Source organism: Mytilus trossulus, chromosome 10, assembly GCF_036588685.1.
Source record: "Mytilus trossulus isolate FHL-02 chromosome 10, PNRI_Mtr1.1.1.hap1, whole genome shotgun sequence".
Lineage (NCBI taxonomy): Eukaryota > Metazoa > Mollusca > Bivalvia > Mytilida > Mytilidae > Mytilus > Mytilus trossulus.
Genome location: NC_086382.1, coordinates 63,175,331 through 63,201,380, shown reverse-complemented (window position 1 = coordinate 63,201,380; position 26,050 = coordinate 63,175,331). Strand labels below are relative to the sequence as shown.

Sequence of the window (26,050 nt, the reverse complement as noted above, 5' to 3'; positions counted from 1 at the left end):
GAATATTCATTTCTTAACTTCTTTTATTTTTAAATACAAATGAAATTCATTATTAAACAACATAACATAACAATGTTCATGATAAGGATAAACTACATAAATAAATGCATACTTATATTTTTTCAAACCATTTCCACAAACATATTAAAATACCCTTTTCCCTTGTAATAATTTGTTATAAAAAAACGCATGTAAAAAAACTTTTTGAATTTAATAACTTAAAGGCTTATATTAAAAAGATGACTTTTATAGTGCTTAATCGAAAATTTACTCATCAATTTGTGACAAAAATTCACACACATATATCCAAATTAATTTCAAATTAGTTTTTTCAAGTTGTCAGTTTTTTTGTAAAACTAATGAGGAATTGCATGCATTAAGTTTTCTGTAAGATTTCTACAGCGCTAGGGTTTCATTTCTTTTATTGTATTTAGAATTTCGATAGAAAGTTGAAAGCATCAGCTTACATTACATTAATACAATCATAATCTAATTCTCAGAACATTCAGAATAAAATCTGACAGAAAAAAAACGATTAAATTAAATCTAACTCAATATTATTATTTAATTAAAGCGTTTTATGCATCCCTTGTTATTCAAGCAAACATTCAATTTAGAATGTCTTTATAGAACTACTCCTAAATGAAGCATTACAGCTAAATGGCATATAACAGGAAAATTTGGGTTTTTCATTGATCACAAATTCTTTGAAAAATTACAAGTTCCCATATTTTGAAAGTTTTTCTTGTTAATGATAAATTATTTACATGTTTTATCAAATTTGTTCCAAAAAGTAGCTGTTAAATTTGAATTGTTTTAAAGAAACGATTTCATTCAAATGATGTTCCCTCAAGATTAAATTACTCTCAACAATCAGTCTATAAAAAGTAAAATCACAAAACTACTGAACTGTGAGGAAAATTCAAAACGGAAAGTCCCTTATCAAATGGCAAAATGAATAGAATTGTTCACTGTTTCAAGAACACTGTCATTCTAATAATAGGTGAAATACTATTGGCAAATGTCTGTACACAAGACAAGTTATTAAAAAATATCACTGCAGAGATTTAAAAAAATATTATTAATATCAAAAAGATATAAGTTCACCATAAATTATAAGTGATTAAATGAAAAAGGACAGAGAAAGAAGCTAAGGTGTGAAAAGTATCAAGAAACAAATTTGCAAGAGTCTACTTTTTGATATTACATAAAATGCAAACTGTATTCTATCAACTCTCATCACAAAAAAATCTCTTTTTGTGAAAACAGTAACAAACTTGGATATTACAAATACACAATTATCTGTAATTGTTCTGTCTAATAATTTTCAAATACCCTTCTGTGTAGAAACAAGCAAAGGGAAACAACTCTTGCAAGTATGGACCAAGGAATTTGTGGGTACAAAATGTATCAGTGTATTACACTGGACATTTATATATATCCAAGAAAGATCAGAATAATATCAAATGAATATCATGAATATGTTGAAAACTTAACAAATATGTAAAAAAAAAGCCTTCATCAAACTAATATTTAAACAGAAAAGTGTATCTTTTCACAAATAAAGTTGAGCAAAACCAACAATTAAATATTTATTAAAATAAATAGACAAATACAAGATCACAGTAACTTAACATGCAACATATATCATCATTTCTCAAAATCTATGAGGAATATAAATAGAAAAAAAAACTTGCAGAGAATTAAAGATGTGATATCTCATTACAGCTATAAATTTATAAACAAATATGGAAGAAATACTCCACACTATTTGAGCCTCAGAGAAAAACTGAGACAGTCCCTGGTACTTCAAAGCGATATGGCATTCTGATGAATAAAATTCTTAACTTTGATATGATCAGATTCCTGCTTAACAGAAACTACTGAAAACATACAATCACATTTCATGTTTGAATACTTTTGAGCATAGGAGCTGTGACTGGCCATTCATCAGGTTTACATTTCTTGGCATCACTTTCCTCTTCAGTCAGAGGTTCAGGAACATGTATAGGCATTTGTGTTCCTGTCACGTTTAATAGTTTTAATTCCAAAGGTCCAAGCTTTAGGTAATCCTGCAAAACAGTACTTGAATTATAATTTATTATTTTTTTTCATTGACCTTTAAATGACCTAAGTTAGATTAATATTTGTGCAAAGTCAATAAAACTATATAATCTAATCAATTAATGATTATCTATATATCCCACGCTCAAATTAATTCGTTTTCGATTAATACAAAATCAGATTGTCAAATAATGGATTCCTTCAGCTTCTTTACATCTTATCTCTTTTAAGGATTCAGAGACACTTGATTTAAGACTTGACCAACTGATGCCATACAAACTAAATTTTATGAAGTGATATAAAACATCTTCTCATGTGATGTGACATCAAAATTTTACGTGAAATCACAATATGTATGGTCATGTAACTGATTACCATTACAGAAAAGGTTGGTTAACTTTACAAACAAAATATAGCATTACTTGGGTTATTATAAAACTCTAGGTGGTTTTAAAGCCCAATCGTTCACAATATTATTTTTCAAAGTTCTATACAATCAGCATTGATTTTCATTGAAAATTTGAATTATTTCTATTCATTAAATGCAACTTACACCAAAATCTTCTTCTTCAAAATACATGTTATCTAAAAGATCTGTCTCAACACTTTCAACTGAAAATACATGATTGATTTATATATCATAATAGTTTAGAAAACATATTCCAAAAAAAATATTTAACTAAAAATAAAGTATGGATCTACTAGTTCAGAAATCATAATTATTAATAATGAGACATTTTCAACTGTAAGTAAAACATGAATTTATTAATTAAAAAAACATAAAAAAGTTTGTTTTCACCTGACTTAAAAGAAAGAATCCTAGAGGAAAAATAAAGGCAACAGTTGTATAGTGAATTAACTATTTCATTGTATTTGTTAACAAATAATAAAATCATTATATTCTTCAATTGTGTAAATCAGATTATGTTATCTACTTTTTCTTTCCACCGTATCAGCAAAATAAAGTAATATTTTCTATTTTTACAAAGTGCATTGCAATTCCTTCAATGTGTTTCTAATTTCCCCTCCATCAGTTCTCAAATCATCTGTGCACCTGTTTAGTGGAGCAAATTATGTGGGTTTTATATCCCTTTTGTACCAAACATGCCTTAACAATTATAGCTGTACATTTTTATTTTTTTAAATTTTTTATCTTTAAGGAATAATGAAGTCACATAAATTTCCAAAGGCTTTTATTAGTGAACATTGTAAACTATTATAACTTAAATTTGACCTCAATTTTTATTTTGAAATTTAACCCTTCATTATGATTAATTTTGTTGCAGTGCTGTGAAATTAGTGCCACCTTAATTCTTATGCAACTACTGTACATATTGATTCAGAAAACTAGCACAGCCACCTGGTACCCTATTGGATAACAAATATTGTTCTACCTTTACTTTTACTTATACCTATATTAATTAATACACAAGACAATAGATATAAGAAGATGTGGTATGAGTGCCAATGAGACAACTCTCCCATCCAAGTTACAACTTGTTAAAGTAAATAATTATAGGTCTTCAATCAGAATCTCCATTCAAATAAAATATTAACTAAAGAAACCTATTCTTATGAGGGCATAAATCACTTTCATAATTTGAACTGGTTAAAATAGAATAAACTCATTGTAATCAACAAACTCACTGACAATTAATATATGTCTAAACAATTAGTGTATACTTCACTAAAACATTAGGGTAATGTACCTCAATACAAAATATAAAAATTTGTAAGGGTTCCACGGAACCCAGTATCTCGACTACTTTTGCAGAAAATCACAGGCTCAACAAAAATTAGGGAAAAAATCAATAAAAATATTCCTCTCGATACTATCTTTTGATTGTACAAAGCTTCTGTCCAAATTTTGTAAAAATCCAGAATAGTTTATGAATCTAATATATGTTTTAAAAACTTTAACTGCAGACGGTATGTAATGTTAACTGGAAGAAAAACTAAGTCCATTTATAAGTAAAATATAGATACACGGTTACAAAATATTAAAAAAATTTCCTTCTAGATACTAGCTTCTGTCTAAGTTTTGTACAAATTAAAAATAGTATTAGAAAGTTATTTAATTTAAAAAAATTTAACCACAGAGTGAATGTGTTGTTTCCTGGCAGAAAATCCATTTAAAAGTAAAATACGGAAAAAAATGGATTATTTTTTTTAATCTACTTCTGTATACTATCTTTCGATCATGAACAAGCTTCTGTCCAAGTTTGGTACAAACTCAGGATAGTTTAAGAAAGTTATTAAAATTTTAAAAACTTTAACCACAGAGTGAATGTAATGTTTCAGGCAGAAAAACTAAGTCCATTTATAAGTAAAATACGGAAAAAATGGAAATTTATTTTTACAAAATTTACTTCTGAATACTATCTTATGATCATAAACAAGCTTCTGTCCATGTTTGGTAGTAATCCAGTACAGTTTAAGAAAGTTATTAAAATTTCAAAAACTTGAACCACAGAGTAAATATTTGTGTGGACACCGCCGCTGACGACAACGACAAGGATGTAGGATCACTAAGTCTCGTTTTTCAACAAAAGTCAAAGGCTCGACAAAATGCTTAGGTCAAAAGATTAAAAATTATTAATAGAAAATGATAAGAAAAGTTTCAAGCAACAAAAGCAAAAAGAAAACTTAAACAAAACATATTTCTTCATTCAAAGGGGACATAATAAGATTGATGTAAACTTTGAATAAACTTAAAATACAAAGTCCATCAAGTTCTACCTACCATCACTTTCATCACTATCTATATTTTGTTTTGTTACTATAGAGAATACTCTGTCTTCAATAGCTCTCTGTGTAGCACTCATTGGTCTGGCTGTAAAAATCAAACAAATATAGAATAAATTGTCTCCCTTGATATATAGAGAATACTCTGTCTTCAATAGCTCTCTGTGTAGCACTCATTGGTCTGGCTGTAAAAATCAAACAAATATAGAATAAATTGTCTCCCTTGATATATAGAGAATACTCTGTCTTCAATAGCTCTCTGTGTAGCACTCATTGGTCTGGCTGTAAAAAACAAACAAATATAGAATAAATTGTCTCCCTTGATATATAGAGAATACTCTGTCTTCAATAGCTCTCTGTGTAGCACTCATTGGTCTGGCTGTAAACAAACAAACACATATGGAATAAATTGTCTCCCTTGATATATACAAGAATACTCTGTCTTCAATAGCCCTCTGTGTAGCACTCATTGGTCTGGCTGTAAAAACAAATAAATATGGAATAAATTGTCTCCCTTGATATATATATAGAAATTAATGTACAACAATAGGCCTTTATAAGATAAAGTTTCCAGATTCTGATAAAATTAAATTTTCAAATTGGCTATATAATTCTGATCAAATTTAAGATGATATATAAAAAAACATTATTCTTCCTTTTTCAAAGATTTGAAGAAAGTTGTTCAGTGACAGCAAGTGACCCTTTTTCATGATGTCACTTTAGGAATTTCATAAGAAATCAGGAAAATTTGAAGTCATATTTCATTTTATAGTATATAAAGCAATATTTTCCAGAAATATTTCAGCAACAGGACTATACTAATCTACTTTACTGATAAATTAAAAATGATCACTTGATTGGCTGCTTTGCAGTAAATCAAATAATCACATTTGGTGTATTTTTTCTTTGGTTTTGCTTAGCTACATGTACAATCTAACCGCATTTTACAAAAATCCCTTTTTTTCAAATGATTAAACAAATAATGTCCCTGACTAAAGCAGAATGAGCCATGATATAATTTGTTATGTTTCAAGATATATTTTTTAAAATAATATTTACAAAAACTTGCTTCTTGAATCACTTTCAGCACAATTTCTTGCTACTCAAATTACAACAGATTATATTCATACCTCTAACTTTATCCATGATTGCTTCTACCCTTTCTCCAGCTTTGTTCTCATGTATAAATTCATGTTCCCCAATCTTAGCTTGATTTATAGATAATTGTTTCATATCCATCTCTAGAACTCCATCTTCTTCTAAATTTTCATCATCATCAAACTGGGTCAAATAAAAGTTCCTAAAAAGCAAAAGAAATCTTCCAAAAAATCTGAGCAATATGGTCTCTAATGTTATCATACAGTATTAAAAGAGACAATTAATGATTTCATTTATCTAACAGTGCATGGAAAATTTAACCCCTTGTACACAAATATATTATTAAAGGCTGTGCATTGAATTATAGTTGTTAATTTATGTGTCACTTGGTCTATTGTGAAGAGTTGTCTCATTGGGAGTCATACAACATCTTCTTTTTTATATGGAAGGCAAATTAAATTTGCCACTAAGATTGGTGTGAAATATTGTGTTGAAAGGACCAAAAATGTATTCAGGTGACTGGTCACTAAAATTGCTTCTATGGTAGGTCATTGTGTTTTCAGATTGCCTTCCCTTGGTACATGTATGTTTTAATGGAACAGTCCTGGTGATTTTTGAACAATGATATTATTCAAATGCCTCTAAAATATATAAACAATATGTATGATTTGTCCTGTTAATTCAGAAGTTTTTGTGTGAATTAATTGTTGGTCGCATCAAACAATTACCAGATAAGTGTGATGAGAATTGTTGAATCTACAGGATAAAGATTAATCTAAGATTTTACAATGATTAAAACAGTTAAGGTGGTACCTAACAATACAGGGAGATAACTCTGTAAAGTCAGCTCAACGTTTTAATTACGTTGTGTTGTGAAGGGAATAGTAAGGTTCTCAGTGATCAAAATTAGTGATTGCCAAACTGCTATATAACCTGTGTAGTTTTTCTGATAAAACGGTTGGTTCAAATTTGTTAAAATTTTTATATTTTTGTCAAAGGGTCAAAGTAAATACTTTGTCAAAATTTTAAGAAAATTAAACGAGCCAAATTAATTTTAGTGAAAGTGTTGGGTACCACCTTAATGAAAGATTTGAGGAATACTACGAAAATTCAAATCCCACAGTTTAACTAACTTACCTTGAAACCTTCAAGTCTTCAATCTTACATTCAAACAGTTCACTCATGATTTCTAGATTATCTTTTTCAAGATTTTCAACAACTTGACGGAGCTCTTCTGCCTCTCTTTTGTGAATCTCAACCTGAATAAAATAGTATTATTATATTTAAAGGGCTAATGTGATGCTGTTGATATTATTTTTATATAAAAAAAAATCAAATAAAGATGAGTTCAATTAATTTAAGTATTTCTATCCCATATTCAGAACAAAATTATTTCCCTTTCCTTCTGGTATACAAATATAATTCTTATTGTTAAAACAGATAATTTTTTCTGTGCCTATTTTGAACAATTGTAATGTCAACTAAAAATATGCCAGGTGTGACATTTTAAATAAATCTTTAAATTGAAAAAAAATGATTGATAAGAAATAGTTTGACACACATTTATAAAAAAATACAAGTACTTATTTTTATTGGACTCCATGAAAAAACAAGTTAGTATACTAGGACTTCCCTTTGCTTGCAGTCTAAAAATAAAGCCTCAATAGTTTAATTATGTTTTTGCCTAGAATTTATTTTTGGGCCAATGATTTGTTTTCATTGTCCTCAGTTTACAGGTCAAATTTGGTCATAGGTGTGAACCCCATTGATACTTATTGAGTGCTTTATGTTGAGTATGTTTTTTTCTTAGTCATTTCAATATTTTCTTGTGAAAAAGGTTGAGAAAATGTCATTTTGTTTGAACAAGTGTGAAGTTTGTATATGTCATTGTTTTTACAAAGAATGCATAGTCAACTTAATTGAGGTCCAAGTCCATAGTTTCAAATCATTTATAATTCAAAATATCCTCTTTACCTCCCTATGCAACCACTCTTTATCCAATATTTCTTGTCGACTGTATTTGTCAAGTTGTCCAATAGCTTTCTAAAATTACAATATAATGAACAGTCTTAGTATCAAGTAGAAAACATTAAGACTAACTGTGCAAAACAAGGATATCTTAATTCTTTTTAATTCAGATGACAATGCATGAACATGACAAATCAACCAAGCCTTAATGAAGACATCAAATCATACCTTTGGGTGCATAAAATAGACAAGCTCTAACACATTTATTTGTTTCTAAGGGATCTTATAAAAACTGTTTTCTGTTGGTATTATAAAAATCAGTTTGTATTCTATATGTTTGTGAATGTGTGAGTCCAAAGAAAACTAACTACAGTAATTTAGAAAAATCTTATAAATGGTGTTGATATATTTAGCCAAACTTATCAAAACATAATAAAAAAAAATCAATAGATATTGTTTTGGTGATAACTTCACTCATTCACTAAGAGAGCTTCAATTATTAATGAGTAAGTGTCACTAATATATTTTTTTAGTTTATGAAAAAATATTGAAAGAACTACAGAATCATTTGAGGAATCATATTCTTAAAATACTTTTTTGTGTGTATTTGTACATACATTTTTTAAGAAGTAACATTAATCAGGTTGTTTTCTGAAACAGTATACTTAAAGAGCATAAACTGTATTTGATGCTGTCAGTAATGGGTTATTTTTTGTGCAACAAGTTTGCTATTTTTATTTCAAGAGCTTTCATGCTTTAAGCTCATTATTGACCATGTTTTATGGAAATAAGTTACAAACAAAGTTTAACTTGTTTCTTATAATTCGTTCCCCAGGAAATGGAAATTTTCTGTTTGTCAATGTATATACACCTCTTTTCGATGCTTTATTTATATATGTCAACTCCTCACACAATTAAACAGTTAGACACTTACATCTTTGGCTTCAGTTTTCTGTGATATTAGTTTCTCCTCTGTAAAATTCTTTATTTTGCTTTTATCTTTTGTATTCGATGTTTCAAGATGACCTGAAAATGTATAATATTATAAAATTAAAATTTGACACATTTGTGTTTTGCCTCTTAAAATTCAACAAAAATGGCAGACAGCTAAAGCATATCTCAATGAAATTCTTCAATAAAATAAAATTAAAAACAGAGTTGTTTGAATTCTTTTTACATAAGTATTTATTACCAAGTTTATATTTTCCTTAATCATGCTGGGCCAACATTTAAATATTGTTTTTATTTTACAATTAGGAAATGACATAACATTGTTTAACCTACAGTTTGTGTCCAACCCAGGAATAGGTTACCCACAAGAACTTGAAAATACAACTTGATATGCACATTGTTATTTTGCAAATCTTAAATTAACAGATTTATGAATTAGCCAAAACTGGCATCCATGAATAAATCATGGTGCATAAATGATGAAAAATAAGAAAATCCTGGTCTAGAGAAGCTTTTCTACAGTAGAAACATAATGACAAAGATTATGAAAAAGTGCCTTGATATTTCTAATGATTGAAATTTTGTTCTATGTTTGATTATAAGACACTGATCTTCTAATGAATTTAGGAAAATAGAGAACTTCAGAAAATGGGAGATAATCCAATAATTTTAAATGAATCACTATGAAATTGAAAGATGAGATGGTAGTATAATATCGGACTTATTTTAGATAGATCTCTTTACAACAAACATTTTTTGAAGTTTTTGTTGCAATGTAAGATTCTAACTCTTCCTGTGAACAAGTTTTGCGAAATTATCAGTTTGTTAATCATTATACAACCTATATTTTGCTGTACAAAGTATTAAAACATTCAAAGAAGGTAATCTTGATTATTGTCTTAAAAGGAGTCAATGTTTTGTCAATGCAAGTTGTTGATACAAAATAATATATTTCATCTGATTAGTTATTCAAAACATTAAAATTGAAAAAAAGGTGGATAAGTACTATAACATAGTATCTTTTGAATGGTACTGAAAAATTAAACAATTAACAATTTCCTTCCTTACGTATCATTTCACTAAAACTGTTTTCCATGTCTTCCATTTCTTTGGTAAGAAGCATTATCTGTTGTTTATGATCATTCTGTCCTCTATCCTTGTAATCTGTCCAGTAGGTTAAATTCTTGTCTTCTGTGTCTATTTGCTTCTCTGCTCCCTCAATTTTCTTTTTGATAGCTAAAATAAATATAAATCCTTCCCTGATGTTTATGTTGAATAGAAGAAATGATCTATTTACCTACTTGTTTTTTAACATAATAATAAGACAATAGACATGATCATTTTATTAAAAATTTGTAAGGGTTCCACGGAACCCAGTGTCCTGCCTACTTTTGCTGTAAATTGCAGGCTCAACAAAAATGAGGAAAAAAATCAATAAAAGTATTCCTCTTGATACTACATGTATCTTATGAATGGTAGAAGCTTCTGTCCAACTTTGGGAAAAATCTAGGATAGTTAATGAATCTAATAAATGTTTTGGAAACTTTAACTGCAGACTGTATGTAATGTTTACTGGAGAAAATCTAAGTCCATTACAAACCAAGGATAGTTTAAGTAAGTTATTAAAATTTAAAAAACTTTAACCACAGAGTGAATGTAATGTTTCCACGCAGAAAAACTAAGTCCATTTAAAAGTCAAATACAGAAAAAAACGAATTTATTTTTTTACAAAATTTTCTTCTGGATACTATTTTATGATCATAAACAAGCTTCTGTCCAAGTTTGGTACAAACCAATGATAGTTTAAGAAAGTTATTAAAATTCTAAAAACTTTAACCACAGAGTGACTGTAATGTTTGCCTGCAGAAAAAAACTAAGTCCATTCATAAGTAAAATACAGAAAAAAAGAATTTTATTTTTACAAAATTTACTACTGGATACTATTTATGATCATAAACAAGCTTCTGTGCAAGTTTGGTAGAAATCCAGTATAGTTTAAGAAAGTTATTAAAATTTCAAAAACTTTAACCACAGAGTGAATATTTGCGGCCGACAGAATGTAGGATCGCTTAGTCTCGCTTTTTCGACTAAAGTCGAAGCCTCGACAAAAATCTACACCTGAGATCGCCCATGATTTTTAGCGAGGTTATAGTTGCTTGTTTTTAAGATGTGTTTCAATACTTATTTCAGTCTTTTCTTTAATTTTGTTATGGCATTTGTCAGCTTGCTTTTGTCTTTTGAGTTTTGAACTTTTGTATCTTTTTTCTTGCTCTTACTTTTGAATATATACTTCGTTTTAATGCACCACAAACATCTATGATATATATTTTCTAACTATGATCTGTTCTAGTACACTAATGACAATATAGATTTTTATATAAATGGTCATATAAGACTAAGTGTGATAAGCAATGATGTTAAAACATCTATAGATGGTGTACGCTCAAGCATTTAAGAATTAAATGCTTTTTTTTGTAAATTTAAAATTAATTTGGGTGTAAAAGCATTACCCAAGTACATTTTGTATGAAGAACAGAAGCGCCTCATTCTAAAAATGTGTACATGGTCAACACTTTTGCAACCCTGTAAAATTACTAAAAGAAGCATTAATTTCTTATAATTACATTTTTGTCGAGCCTTCGACTTTAGTCGAAAAAGCGAGACTAAGCGATCATACTTTCCGTCGTCGTCGGTGTCGTCCACAAATATTCACTCTGTGGTTAAAGTTTTTGAAATTTTAATAACTTTCTTAAACTATACTGGATTTCTACCAAACTTGGACAGAAGCTTGTTTATGATCATAAGATAGTATCCAGAAGTAAATTTTGTAAAAATAAAATTCCATTTTTTCCGTATTTAACTTATAAATGGACTTATTTTTTTCTGCGGGGAAACATAACATTCACTCTGTGGTTAAAGTTTTCAGAATTTTAATAACTTTCTTAAACTATCCTGTGTTTGTACCAAACTTGGACAGAAGCTTGTTTATGATCATAAGATAGTATCCAGAAGTAAATTTTGTAAAAAAATAAATCCATTTTTTCCATATTTTACTTTAAAAATGGACTTAGTTTTTCTGCGGTGAAACATTACATTCACTCTGTGGTTAAAGTTTTTAGAATTTAATTAACTTTCTTAAAATATCCTAGGTTTGTACCAAACTGTGATAGAAGCTTATTTATGATCATAAGATAGTATCCAGAAGTAAAAAGATAACTCCATTTTTTCTATATTTTACTTTTAAATGGACTTAGATTTTCTTCCAGTTAACATTACATACAGTCTGCAGTTAAAGTTTTCAAAACATTTAATAGATTCATTAACTATCCTAGATTTTTACCAAACTTGGACAGAAGCTTCTTACAATCATAAGATAGTATCAAGAGGAATATTTTTATAGATTTTTTTCCTTATTTTTGTTGAGCCTGGGATTTACAGCAAAAGTAGGCGAGACACTGGGTTCCGCGGAACCCTTACAATTTTTTTTTTAGGACCATGAAATCATGATTTCTATCTTGTATTACTTTACTTTGCCTGTACACTTTATTGTGGAAGCTCATGTGATCATGAAAGTTACATTTCATTTTGAAATGAAGGTTAATTTTAGAATGATAGAAGATTGATGTTAGCCAATCATAATAACGTATTATAATGAAACATACATGTAATGTAATTACTAAAAGTTCAAATTGAAATACTGTAATAACCAGCACCTTCAATCTCCTCTTCTTGTTGTCTCTGCCATTCCCAATAATCTTTCATAACAACTACCACATCTTCTCTCTTTCTCATTTCTTCTGTATCCCACTTTTCTTCAAGAACTTTTGCTGTCTTTAACATTTCATTAATTAGTAACTTCTGATCAGCTTTCAACTTTGCATTCTGCAGACAGATAAAATACAAAAAAAATAATGTCTGGTTACCATCTACCAACAAGTGAATGCTTCCATATTGGCATGATTTAAAAAATAAATCTTCAGTTCATGCAATGATATATTTGTGCCTTATCTAAGGTTTCAACTCCCTACGACTGTTTTGGCTATTTTATATAAACCCTTTGGCTGTACTGTATTGACACTTTTGGCTGTTCTTAATATCCTCTTCGATGGCTGAATAAGAATCTTAAGGTTATCCTATCTAGGCATGTGTGTGTTTTTAAATACTGCTTTCTGTTCAATATGAGTGTACGAGTATTATAACTAACAAAATGCAGAGATAAAGTTGGTCAAAAATATATTTCTTGTAATGCTGCCTCACATTTCACGTTTGGTGACATTTGTTTTTTGATATAAACTTATACAAACCCTCTCTTCATTTCTTTTTATTTTGTCTTCCCAGCCTCTGATTTCATACATCTGGTCTTCTAACTTTTTTTCAACAATACCAATCCTAAAAAGTTAAATTATGTTTCATATATATGGTAAATTCTGACATAATCTACTTTATTATACAAACTTAATATTAAGACTATTTATATTTACAGTTTAATTTTACTACAAGTGTGCCACCTTTATACTATAATAACTATAATCTTTATTGTCAAATACACAAATTAAACACTTCTGTCCTCCTAATAAAAATATCTGATTAGTTTCACATGTTCTGTTGACATAGGATTTTTAAAACAACTTGATATTATTGGGATATTTTGGAAGTGACATCAATCCTTTCTGCATATATTGATGTATATGATGGAATTGAGCACACATAATCTCAATTACTGTATAGTCTTTAAGTTAGTTTAAATAAAGTTGGATAATTAAGAAATAATTCATGGGGGCTTGAATATATCGTGATTTTACCATGGGTTGGCCCTTTATGACAAATATTTTACCCTGAGCGATAGCGAGGGGTAAAATATCGGCATAAAGCGACAACCCGTGGTAAAATCTAGATATATTCAAGCCCCCATGAATTATTTCGATTCTAATAGGACAAATACGGCAAATATTTTGGATCAAAGCGCTCTAGGTGATGGCATTATTTGCCGTTCCAATATATAAACGCACTATTAAATTGACGAAAATAACGGAGCAAACTGAATAAATGATGATGCTTAAACTATATATAATAACATATTTAGATAAGTTTAGATTAATCTAATTATTATTGTACTTATATGTCTCATATGTATACAAAAACGGCTAATATAACTCATTTTAGCATCATTTGTTAACGTTTCCTTGTTGTGATGATTTTCCGTTTCACAAGAGTGTATTTTCCCGTAAATTGCTTATATTCTGACGTCATTGTTCTATGATGTCGAGTCGCTCATTCATTAAAAAACATATGACGTGGGGGTACAATGGGAACAGCCCATGAAATATATTCATATTTTACCACGGGTGTGTACTCAAAGCGTTTGAAGGACGTCATGTTAGAATTCAATATAACTAACTAGGATACACATTTAACATTATTTTTAAACTCACTGATATGCTAATATAGCCTCTTTTGCTGTCATCTGTACTTCCTTCTTTTTTCCTCCCTTCTTCCCTTTCTTTCCTCCTTTCTTCTTTCCACCCTTTTTCTTCCCCATTGTTGTTTTTTTCTTCAAAAGTTACAACTAGGTGTGAAGGACAAATCTGAAAAAAGTATTATTGAAATATTGAAACTGCAATTTAGCAGATTAATTCATTTTCATGATAAACAATCAATTTCACATATATAAAAGAATAGTATCAATTACTACTCTAATTAAACCATGTTTAAATAATCTTAATCCATGGCATGTTTTATATATGTGACTGGCCATAAGAAATAACATTAATGAGACAACTCTTCACAAATGACACAGAAATTTAAAAACAGCTATTTGTCAATGTACGACCTTCAACAATGGTAATACCACATAGTCAGTTATAAAAGCTATATGCCATGAAAGGACAAATGTAAAACAGTTTTGACAGATATAAAGTAACGTTACCCAAATTGCATGTGCTCCCACTTTGAAAAAATAGCAGCGGAAATCTTACATGATTTCCTAGGGACTTAACAATTTGTATTTTTATAGTTTGATACTATGCATGTCTTTCAACATACATGTAGTTAAAAACATTTAGATATATACACAAAAGGTTAACAGTATTTATCAACAGATGAAGTGTGTACTGAAAAAGCAAAATGTACAGAAACATCGCCATGGGACGTCATCAAAATGTCATCTTTTTTAAAAGGAGCATATACAATATGTTTCAAGTATCCATTTCTTAAAATATGAAGATTAAGCATTGACTAATATCTAATTGTTCAAAATATTTGAAGAATTTAAACAAAAGCTCTGTTATCTGACTTAAATTTTGACAATGTGAATTTAAGCATGGATGCCATTTGGCTTCTCCACATTACAGATTGAATCATTGATAGTTTGGAGGTCAGTTCAGAACAATTTTTGTATGCTTTTATATCAATTCAAAATTTAATTGGTGTAACCATATTGTAAATAATGATACATCTACAAAATAAACACAAAATGTACATTTTTGTCTGAAGCATACATGTACATTTTGTACATGAACGTAGGTTAAAAAATTGCCAAAATAAATTCAATTTGGGTACCAGTTACCTGTAGTATTGAATTGCATTCAATCGTACTGTGAGCAATTTTGCTGTTTTACTGATCAAGATTTAAAAAAAAAATATTACTCTAATCATGATAATGAAAACATGTTTAAATAATTTGAATCATTGCCCATAATGCTTATTCAACTTTGATAAATTCATTTTTCATCTAATCACAAGTAACCAATGTATCTACATGAATACTCAAATTCATTCAGCCTAATTGTAGTAATGGATTTAACTAAGTAAGTTGTTCATACAACTTTAACAAAATATGTTGGTTATTTATTGATGTGATATCATTTAGACAATCTTGTCTCAAAAATATTTCTACTTTTAATTAGAACAAAATAGAAACAAAATCTTGTTAATTTTCAAATAACGAAAAATCTTTGATAAAAATTTACTACTGTACATGTAGTATTCAATAAGATCTGTTAAAATGATTATGTGATAAAAGCAGGGTTTAAGCTAGGATTTTGAGGGCTTTTGTCACTTTTGCATGCTATGATTTTTTTTTGTGTAACATTAAAGGACCATGGATTTATATTAGCTTCATCTTTGACTATGTCAGATTTTAAGGACTTGGGCATGATTGGAAGTCAGTATTTTATGATTTGACTGTATTGGTTCGCAATTTCTCTTCAGTTTGTTCCAGAGGACATTCCTGATCAACAAAAGTTGGATTCATTTTTTTTTTTAAAACAAGGAATCACAGCAGAAATTAACTTGCAATGATTATATCACTGCATAATCATTATCCTTAGTAAACGTCTAAATCAATATTTGGAAATCAATTCTATTAAGTTGGAACTTTATAAAATTCTTTTAGGAACAAGTATACGACTGAAAGGAGGTAACCTAAACAAATCAAGAAAAGATTACGTTTTCTACTTTGTGTTTTAAAATGAAACGAAATCGGGAAGTGACACGTGGGTGATAAATTCAAAACGAGTCTGGATTCATCAGGAAATTATCATTTTTCTGTTTTATTTCTTTTAGTAAGAGATATATATTTGTCTCTCTCTTTTAATTGATTCTAAATGATTTTGTATTTTACGTTTTTAATCAGGGTCTATAAATAGTCATAGGAATACTTTCATGCATGCGTAGCACACAGTTCAGGAAGCACCTGTTTAATCATGAAGACCTCTCTGAATGTTTTGAATAAAGCTTTATATTTGAAATGGAAAAGGTCGAAAGTTTTAAATGGCAATTTATATTAATATAAAAAAATGCGTTCAAATGACAATTCTACGACAAAAGAACTTCAAATTGTGATCTTTTGAGAAAAAACAAAATCCATGCGAACTGTCCTAGGGGTAACAATCAAAATGAGATTACTATATATAGTTATAGTAATCTCAGAATCAAATGACAAAACTATACTCCTGCAGGTTGTTGCAATGCCAACTGACTGAATTATTTTGGGAAATAATTATGTGGTTTATTAATAATTAACGGATTAGTGACCCATCTGATGGCAATGAGCGGATTAGTTGTAATCACAACTATTTAAAAAAACTGTTGAAAATGTTTATTAACTATAAGGGGTCATAAACTTTTCACAACCATGCATGAAGACAGGTAGATTTATAGTATTTTAAAGTTAAAAAATATTTTTACACTTTCAAAGTTTAAGTGACGAAATTGATTTGAAATACTTTCGTCAATGCATAAACGCTTTCGTAAATTATGAAAGTGAAGAGCGCTCGCCAAAAGCATACTGATCTTTTTGTTACAAATATAAGTTTGGCTTTCCAATAGTCAATACCCACTTAAAACTTAAATTAAGACACATCTAATTATATTTTTTGAGGAATATATAAAATGAAATCTTTCCTTTATTCATATAATAAATTTTAGCAGTTTTACGTCAGTTAAAAATAAGCATTTTTCTCCAATCCCGTACGGGATAGAAACACGATATAGCCGGCATAATATGTACATTGTAAATAAAAACAATATTTTGTGTTCATTTATAAAAATCTGTATCTGTATCTGTATTTCCCACTTCTGTAATTAGGATGGGTACGTCACAGATTCCTTTCGGCTATTATGTGACGGGTTGGTCTGCGCACATTTAGTCGCGCTTGCTGAGGAGTGCTGATTTAAACTCCTCGGCAGTAGTGGCGCACACTACTGAGTCTTCCAGATGGTTCCAGTTTATTGCAGTGCGCACAAAAATAGAGTTCTTGTACTGTTCTGTCTTACTAGTTGTAACTATGACCGCACGTTTGTTGTTACGGACTTGGTGGTCTATAATGTTTTTTGTTACAAAGTTATTATATGTTGTTGCTCTGATTTGTCTCTTTGGTCTATGAAATTGGATTAAATCGTCGGGAGGAAGCGCTGGTATCTTCCCCTCAACCACTTTGAAAAAGAAGATCAGTCGTTGTTGTTGGCGTCTTGATTGTAATGACGGGAGCTGAAGTTCTTTTAGCATTTTTGTCATACATCCTTCCTCTCTTGATTTGTAGTCTTTGGTAATGAATCTAGCACCTCTCTTTTGTATGGATTCTAGTTTGTCGATGTCTTTTTGGGTATATGGGTCCCAAATAATTGATCCATACTCCATTATTGATCGTATGAGAGCTATATATGCAGTTTTACGGCATTCCATAGGACAGTGTTGTAGGTTCCTTCTAAGGAAGCCTAGGGTAGAACTGGCTTTGTTACACGTATTTGTTATTTGTTCTTTCCATTTAAGATCTTCTTGTATTTGTAGTCCTAGGTATGGGTTGGATGACACTTGTTCAAGCGTGTGGTTGTTAAGGTTGTAAAAACGCTGACTTTTACTTTTCAGGCTAAGCATATAACATTTTTTGGCGTTGAAATTTAAATGTTGATAATGAACGACAAATTTTATTATCTTATTTTTTATAAACATAACAAGTGTTTGTTGTAATGGGAATTAATTTTCATAATTATTTATGTAGTGGATGTTATAATAGATGCAAGTATCACACACAAAATGTCTATGTTTTATAAATCCGTTCTACGGGCTACAGTGCACGTTTTCGGTTTAGCACCCTGTTCTTTTAAAACCATTATTTCAACGCTGAGCTCCTGTCTCATATTTTTTGACAAATACAGTCAGGTCTGGTAATGTTGTTCTTAAATATTTGAAGAGATATAGTTACATTTAACTTTCCTTGAAAATATCTACCTTAGAACGCCATATTGTTTATGTAGCAACCAAAGTAAAGTCACCGTTTAGTTTCGTATTTTATGAAAATGAGTCTTTTCGCCCCTAGCTTCATTCGCCCCTAGCACCTGTGCATCCTAATGCCGTTATGCGGTAAAGTAAGTAAAGGCTATATTGCAAGCCATTAAATCAATCTTGTTTTCCTCTCCAAATAATGAATAACAATATTCCTATAAATGTTCAACCGGAAAGGAAACATCGTCATGTCACAATGTCACATTAATGATGAGGTTTTTTTTAAAAGCTATAAATGAGATAAGTATATGTTGAAAGAAAATTTCCAAACCTGAGAAACATTTTTTTTATCAGGGTCAGATGAACTGTGAATTTTATACATGTACAGTATTCTATAGTCTGTATATAAAACAAAGTTCCGCCGGATGAGATGAGAAAAAATGAGAACAAATGGAAATTCGAATTATCTCTCTTTGTATTTCGTTTACGTATCTATTCATTTTGATTATCAATTTTCTGTATGCATGTTAGATTGCATGTTGATTCACATGCTCTTAATGTGCCTATTAAATTTGGAATTCAAAATTTTGAATTGAAAATGTAAAAAAAATAAAAAGGTTTACCAGTTGTATACAGCGGCCAAAAACGAGGATAAGTTTTTTGAGGTGATACATGACCAAAAACAGAAAAAAATCCTTAAAATTACCAAATTCAGGGACAGCAACCCAACAACGGGTTGTCCGATTGATCTAAAAATTTCAGGGCAGAAAGATCTTGACCTAATGAACAATTTTACCCCCATGTCAGATTTGCTTTAAATGCTTTGGTTTTTGAGTTTAATGCCAAAAAAATGCATTTTACCCTATGTTCTATTTTAAGCCATGGCGGCCATCTTGGTTGGTTGGCCGGGTCACCCGACACATTTTTTCAAACTAAATACCCCAATGATGATTGTGGCCAAGTTTGGTTTAATTTGGCCCAGTAGTTTTAGAGGTGAAGAGTTTTGTAAAAGTTAACATACGACGCCGGACGACGACGGACGACGGACGCATAGTGATGAGAAAAGCTCACTTGGCCCTTTAAGCCAGGTGAGCTAAAAAGGTATACCTATATATATGAAACTGTGACTAAATTCATCTGACACATCAGCATATCTGTCATTCACGGTACTTAGTATGTTACAATTGAACTTCAATAATAGGCTATTGAACAACCCTCCTCTTTTTCGCCCAAGTCCTCTGATAAATATGAAATTGAATGTAATAAATGAAAATATGAAATTGAAATTGATATAAACACTTTATTGTTATCATAGTTCTACTCGTGGGGCGTCGATCCAGTCATGTGACAGACAATGCGTGCTTATGTTGTGCTCTTTTTATGTGCCGTCCTAGGTTGTTTTACGTGTTTGTTTTTATTCTGTGATTAGTCAGCCCTTCGATGTGGACATCCATATCAATAATATGGCCATTTTTATAAATTTACTGTTTGCAAAAGTATAAATTATTCTAAATACTAAGGATTGTCTTATCTCAGGCATAGATAACCTTATAGTCTTATTTAGCACAACTTTTTGAAATTTTGGGTCATCAATGATCTTCATCTTTGTACTTGTTTGGTTTTCTAACTATTTTGATTTGAGCGTCACTGATGAGCCTTATGTAGTCGAAACTATCGTCTGGCGTATTAGGTTATAAGCCTAGTACCTTTGATAACTATCAGCATGTCGAAATATGCTATTGTATTGTTTATTTGCGAATTTCTCTGTCCTGAATAATCTTGCATTTATTTGTACTGTAGTCCTGTCATGTAATGTCGTTATTTTAGTATTATATTAAACAATTTCACGAGGTTCGGTTAGCCAGGTTTAACCCACAATTTTATTTCTTAAAATGTCCTGTACCTAGTCAGAAAATGGCAGTTGTTATCTAATAGTTCGTTTCTGTGTGTGTTAAATTGTCGATTTTGTTTTGTTGCGCTTAAAAGTTTCTGTTGTTTCGTTGTTTTCCTCTTATAGTTGATGTGTTTCCCTATGATTTAGTTTGTAACCCGTTTTTTCTTCTCTAAAACCATTTATGACTTTCGAACAGCGGTATACTACAGTACTGTTGCCTTAATCTACAATATAGCGACGTACCCATCATGCTTAAATTGAAACATATACTTTTGAAAATAATAAAAAAAATAAATATTTAACATATTTTTTTCATTTTCATTGGAATGGGCCTAGCTATCATTTTGATTCATACAAAAATGATTGTGCTATAATTTTCTTCAACAAATCCACAATTGAAGTAACGCTCAAATAAAGACAAGTAAAAAAGCCGAAAGAAGTACGAAGTTGAAAAATATTGAGAACCCAATATTCCCAAATTTATTGTACATGCAGCTAAGCTAGTATATCCAACGGCCAGGTGTAGAAATCCTTAGTATTTTTGAAAAATTCGAAGTTTTATAAACAGTGAATTTATAATTAATGCATGGCAACACAGAAGTGTTGACTACTAGGCTGGTGACAACCACGAAGGCAACTTCAACCAACAATTGCATTGATACAAAGAGTGAAAATAAACTCTTCACAGATACCAGAATTAAATTTGGGTACACTTGACCCGCGTTATGTCTACAGCAACGATCGAATATTTTAAAAAAGCCGAATGAAAGACGAAGTTGAAACAGAATGGAGGATAAAAAATTCCGAAGGGTTTTGTCAAATACAGCTATGATAGTCTTTTCCCAGTGTAGAAAATCCTTATTGTTTTGATAGTTTTAAAGTTTTGTAAATAGTTAGTTAATGACCTTACACATTTCTTGATAGTGGTATCCCATTTTATCTTCCAAAGGAAAACTCACCCCTTTATTGTCAGTAGAGACCACATCAAAAGAATGGTAATTACGTACAAAATTAGACTCCACATTATATGAAATGTAATGCACAACACCATTTTATATTTTTGCATCCACAATGTTTATGCAATTTAGACACAATCACCATTCAAGTTTGTATAACTCTAACTGACTTCCAAAATAAACTTGAAATAATTAATATGTATTTCACCTGATGAAAGATAAAAAAAAATTAAATGGTGAATTTTACTACGAGTTTTCTCCCCCGACGATGAGCTCCAAATTCAACTGACAGAATGACTGGTTTTAAACTTCTAAGCCAAAAAATGTGTACTACCCTTCTTTACTAGGGTATGATTAAAAGCAATGAGAGTCTGGGTGGTATTTACAGGATAGAGAATAATGGGCCAAATGGACAGAATAACTATTGGTGAATAATGAACAAGATAAATGAAGAATTGAGAAAAACCTTTAAAAAATATGAAAAAAACAAAAACAAACAAAAAACGAAAGCATATCTTATGCAAAACCTATAGTGTAGTCGGTGAGCAAGTACCATAGATACAAAATATAAATAAGTATTTGTCGGTCAACATTCACTCGCCAAACAAAACAAATTCGTTTTCCTGTCTGGAATAAGACATGTCGTACATTAGAGCAAAGAGCTCTAAATAAAATTATAGATGTCATTAAGCTGACAAAAGTAATAATTGTCTGGCTTTGTTTTATATGTAAGTCAGATGACAACATAGTTTCTCTGTACCAGCGAACATACAAAAAATAATTTGATACTGTTACAGTGTTAAATATTAGAAAGTGATGTAATGCCCTAGATACAAGCTACAAATATTACAATTCCCAGTTCAACTGGAAATCATATTAGCGTTATAAGGTGTCTGTTATTTTTTATCATTTCAAGACAATTGAACAAATGAGTTGTCAAATCTGATACGACATTTCATAAGAGTATGGGGTTCAAATTGGTCCAACAAATTATAATGTATTATCGAATTGAAGAACAAAAACAATCATTCAACTCTGTAATTATGTTTTAACAATCATTGCAAAATGAGTTATTAATCTAGATTTCGTTTATGTTCTTATGCATTATTTCAACAAGCACAGTCATAGACGTTGACATTCTTTTTCAGCATACAACTAAACACTACACTAGATGAATTACAACTCAACATCCGTATACTTTTTTTGTAGATTTCGTATGTAATAAATATCCTAATGTTATTAATAATAATTCTTATCTGTGTGCACAATTATAAACAAAATATTGCTGGGCTGATGAAACATTTAAACGTGTGTTAGAATCCCATTTTGATTAAGAAAAAACAATCAACTTACATAAATTGGAAATGAAGTCATAAATAAAACAACGTGACACTAAACGAATAGTCGAATTCGTCATCAAACCAAATACCAAATCTTCGTTTGTAAATAAGATAAACATTGCTACATATTGTTAAGCTATGAAACTGAACCTTCAATATACCATCTTCACAATTTTCTCCTCTCATGTTTGTTGCGTTTCCCTCAGTTTAAGTTTGTAACCCGGAATTGTTTTTTTTTCTCAATCGATTTATGAATTTCGAACAGCGGTATATTACTGTTGCCTTTATTAAGCGATGTTGGTTTATTTATCATACTGTTTTTGAAATTATAAACGATTCAGACAAATCTCATATTCAATGGAAGGTTTAGAACGTTGCATTTTTTCATTAAAAAAACCCTGCCATTACAGGTTTTTATAAATAAAAGAGTCAATGGCTTAGCTAGAAAGAAACAAAATACTAAGGTGGCCAATACAAGGGATATCATTAACCTGTAATAGTTACTACTGCGAACTGAAATTTTCATCGCAAAAATTTTAAACTTGAATTTAATCTTTCATTTTCAAACAAAATCAAGTAAATTAAAAAAAGAATATAAAATTAAATCGCCCCATTGCATGATAAACAGAGTTGAAATAAACTATCCACGAAAATAAGTAGATTTACAGTAATGGCTATGTATTTATCTTTTAGGAAGAATGTTTCAATTAGTTATAACTTATATATTCTGCGTGTATCTTTACTGCTAATTGATTGTTTATTGGTTGTATAACGTTAATTGGCAAGTCTTTTTCCTGCATACTAAGGTCAATATTTTTGCTGTAAATGAGCTCTAAATTAAACTTCACAAACCCAACAGTTTTATTAACTTTATTAGGAATATGATTAATATATATAGATAAAGGTATACATATTCTACCTAAATGTCAACAATTGAGCCATAAAAATAATAACCCTAAAGGACAACATTACTTTTATATGTAGCTGTCTCTTCAACTTTGCTCTAATTTTCAATAAAACTGTGCAACTAGAATTTACATCATCAGAAGAAGATTTCATTGAGAATTGTTTTTAATTAATTGCAAATCATGTATGTAATACCATCAAAATCTCAATTTGCCTCAAACTGTTGTGCTTTATTTGAATGGTGTATAGTATATAAATGCATAATTATTACATAATTTCATTTTTTTCAGTGTAACTTGATACCCCATGATTTTTTGCTCTTAAAAGGTTCTTAAATCATGATCATTTATCATTCTGGGCACACAAAAGTCCACATGAGCTACTTCCTTGCAGTGAACATATGAAAAAATCACCCTATTAAAGGCTAACTATACGGTACGGACATTGCTTATTCTTGAAGGCTGTACGGTGACCTATAGTTGTAAATTTCTGTGCTATTTGGTCTCTTGTGGAGAATTGTCTCATTGTCAATGATACCACATCGTATTTTTTATATCTATACAATTCTAGAGTTGTGGCTTCAGTTTTCATAATGTTAATTAAATTGTCAACGATGAAGACAAACATGAAAATGTTTTATCATTTTCAAGAGATCGCATATAGCGTTACATATTAAAAAGAAGATGTGGTATGATTACCAACGCGACAACTGTCCACAAGAGACCACCATGACACAGAATTTAACAACTATAGGTCACAATACGGCCTTCAACAAAGAGTAAAGCCCATACCGCAAAGTGAGCTAAAAAAGGCCCAGAAATGACGATGTAAAAAAATTAGAAACGAGAAAACTAACGGCCTAAATAATTATGTACACAAAATAAACGAAAAAAAATAAATGTAACACATAAAAAAACGACGACCACTGCATTACAGGCTCCTGACTCGGGAAAGGCACATACATACAGAATGTGACGGGGTTAAACATGTAAGGGGATCCCAACCCTCCCCTTTATTTTAAAAGAGGGACGAAAAATACCAGAGGGACAGTCAAACTCATAAATTGAAAATAAACTGAAAACGCCATGGCTAAAAAAAAGACACACAGACAAATAATAGTACAGGAGACACAACATAGAAAACTAAAGACTAAACAACACGAACCCCACCAAAATTTTGGGTGATCTCAGGTGCTCTGGAAGTATAAGTGGATCCTGCTCCACATGTGGCACCCGTATTGTTGTTATGTTATTACAACTCCGGTAAATAGTAAAATTTGATAGGTCACATTCGTGAAAAGGGAAGGTATTAAAGTTACGACATAAGGAACATGTCCGATATCATCTTTGAGACGGTTATTCCATACCAGTCAACCAACTCGTGATGGCGTCCTTAAATTTACGAAGGGGACGATTTCAACCTCAGCATTTGGAACTCTTGGTTCAATAGCTTCCTTATGAGCAGCAATCCACTATCAAGGAAATTATGATAGGAAATACAAACCATGGAATATTGTATCAATTGTATTAAAATACCTGACATAAAAAAAAATGAATTCCATTTCAAACAGGATCACAACGGCCTGATTGGCCTCCAAAGCGATTACAAGTAATAGAGCTCAAGTAATAGTATATTAAGAGAAAACGTCACTTTCTACAGACAAAAAAGAAATCATTAACGTCACTTTCTACAGAAAAAAATGAAATCGTTAGCCATAATAGAAAAGAGAATTAGCGGGAAAATGCTGATGTATAATTCTCAGTATATACGTTAAAAAAATAAGCCCAAACCATATAATATCCATATTAATGGAATCGTCTTAGGTAGCAATACAGTTAGGAGTTAAGTTTCGCATTTTGGCTCCGGTGGATTTTTCAAATATGAAAGTTATTGTGTAATAGAATTAATTTTTAGACAGCTGAGTACTAATTTAGCCTTCAAAGATCATCAAGATGATTTTTCACATGCTTTATTGGCTATTTTCTGTTTGACTTTCCGTATTTTCATAGCTAGACCAGTCATCGATCCAGAAGTTAATGTAATGTTAACACTTTTTTTCTACTCGAAGTTTTTGACGCAATTTTACCAAAAAATGAGAAGAAAGACAAACATATTTAATTATTTAAATTTGATTTAATTGAAATTAAATTTGATCAGCTTGTTTTGTTTTTGTTTTAAAGGTGATATATATATGATATGAAAGTGTTGATCAATTTGGTGTTGAAGTTCTATTATGTTTATTGATAAATGTTGGTTTCAATGCTATATTGAATACTTTTTTAACTTCAAATTAATGTTCAAATTTATACTCAGGGGAAATAGTTATTGTTAAGAACAGTTCCTAAATTGATTGAATACTATAAATAAATACAAAAAATAGGTTGTGTATTGTTCAAACTAGGTC

At 30.1% G+C, this 26,050-nt stretch overlaps 1 protein-coding gene across 3 annotated transcripts; it reads right to left on the bottom strand.

Moving 5' to 3' along the window:
- Nucleotides 1-419: 419 nt before the first annotated feature.
- Nucleotides 420-18,621, bottom strand: LOC134688364 (coiled-coil domain-containing protein 83-like). 3 transcript variants are annotated; one of them, XM_063549023.1, is made up of 12 exons: nucleotides 18,557-18,621; nucleotides 14,259-14,411; nucleotides 13,131-13,215; nucleotides 12,540-12,708; nucleotides 9,895-10,062; nucleotides 8,810-8,901; nucleotides 7,882-7,950; nucleotides 7,045-7,166; nucleotides 5,940-6,109; nucleotides 4,808-4,897; nucleotides 2,618-2,676; nucleotides 420-2,072 (listed from the first exon to the last, which is right to left on the bottom strand). In XM_063549023.1, the coding sequence occupies exons 2-12, from the start codon at nucleotides 14,363-14,365 to the stop codon at nucleotides 1,905-1,907; spliced, it is 1,299 nt and encodes a 432-aa protein (XP_063405093.1). In that variant the 5' UTR covers nucleotides 14,366-14,411; nucleotides 18,557-18,621; the 3' UTR covers nucleotides 420-1,904. The 3 variants fall into 3 exon arrangements, with proteins under 3 accessions (XP_063405093.1, XP_063405094.1, XP_063405095.1); XM_063549024.1 differs by lacking the exons at nucleotides 420-2,072; nucleotides 2,618-2,676 and adding an exon at nucleotides 3,418-3,476; XM_063549025.1 differs by lacking the exons at nucleotides 420-2,072; nucleotides 2,618-2,676; nucleotides 4,808-4,897 and adding an exon at nucleotides 5,043-5,188.
- Nucleotides 18,622-26,050: the final 7,429 nt, after the last annotated feature.

Excerpts from the sequence above, each read along its gene's own strand:
- LOC134688364 (XM_063549023.1), bottom strand. The coding sequence starts at position 14,365 with ATGGGGAAGAAAAAGGGTGGAAAGAAGAAAGGAGGAAAGAAAGGGAAG. Across the intron at positions 7,951-8,809 it reads AGAAAACTGAAGCCAAAGAT|AAAGCTATTGGACAACTTGA; the intron begins GTAAGTGTCTAA and ends TTGTAATTTTAG. Across the intron at positions 2,073-2,617 it reads TTGAAGAAGAAGATTTTGGT|GATTACCTAAAGCTTGGACC; the intron begins GTAAGTTGCATT and ends ACTGTTTTGCAG.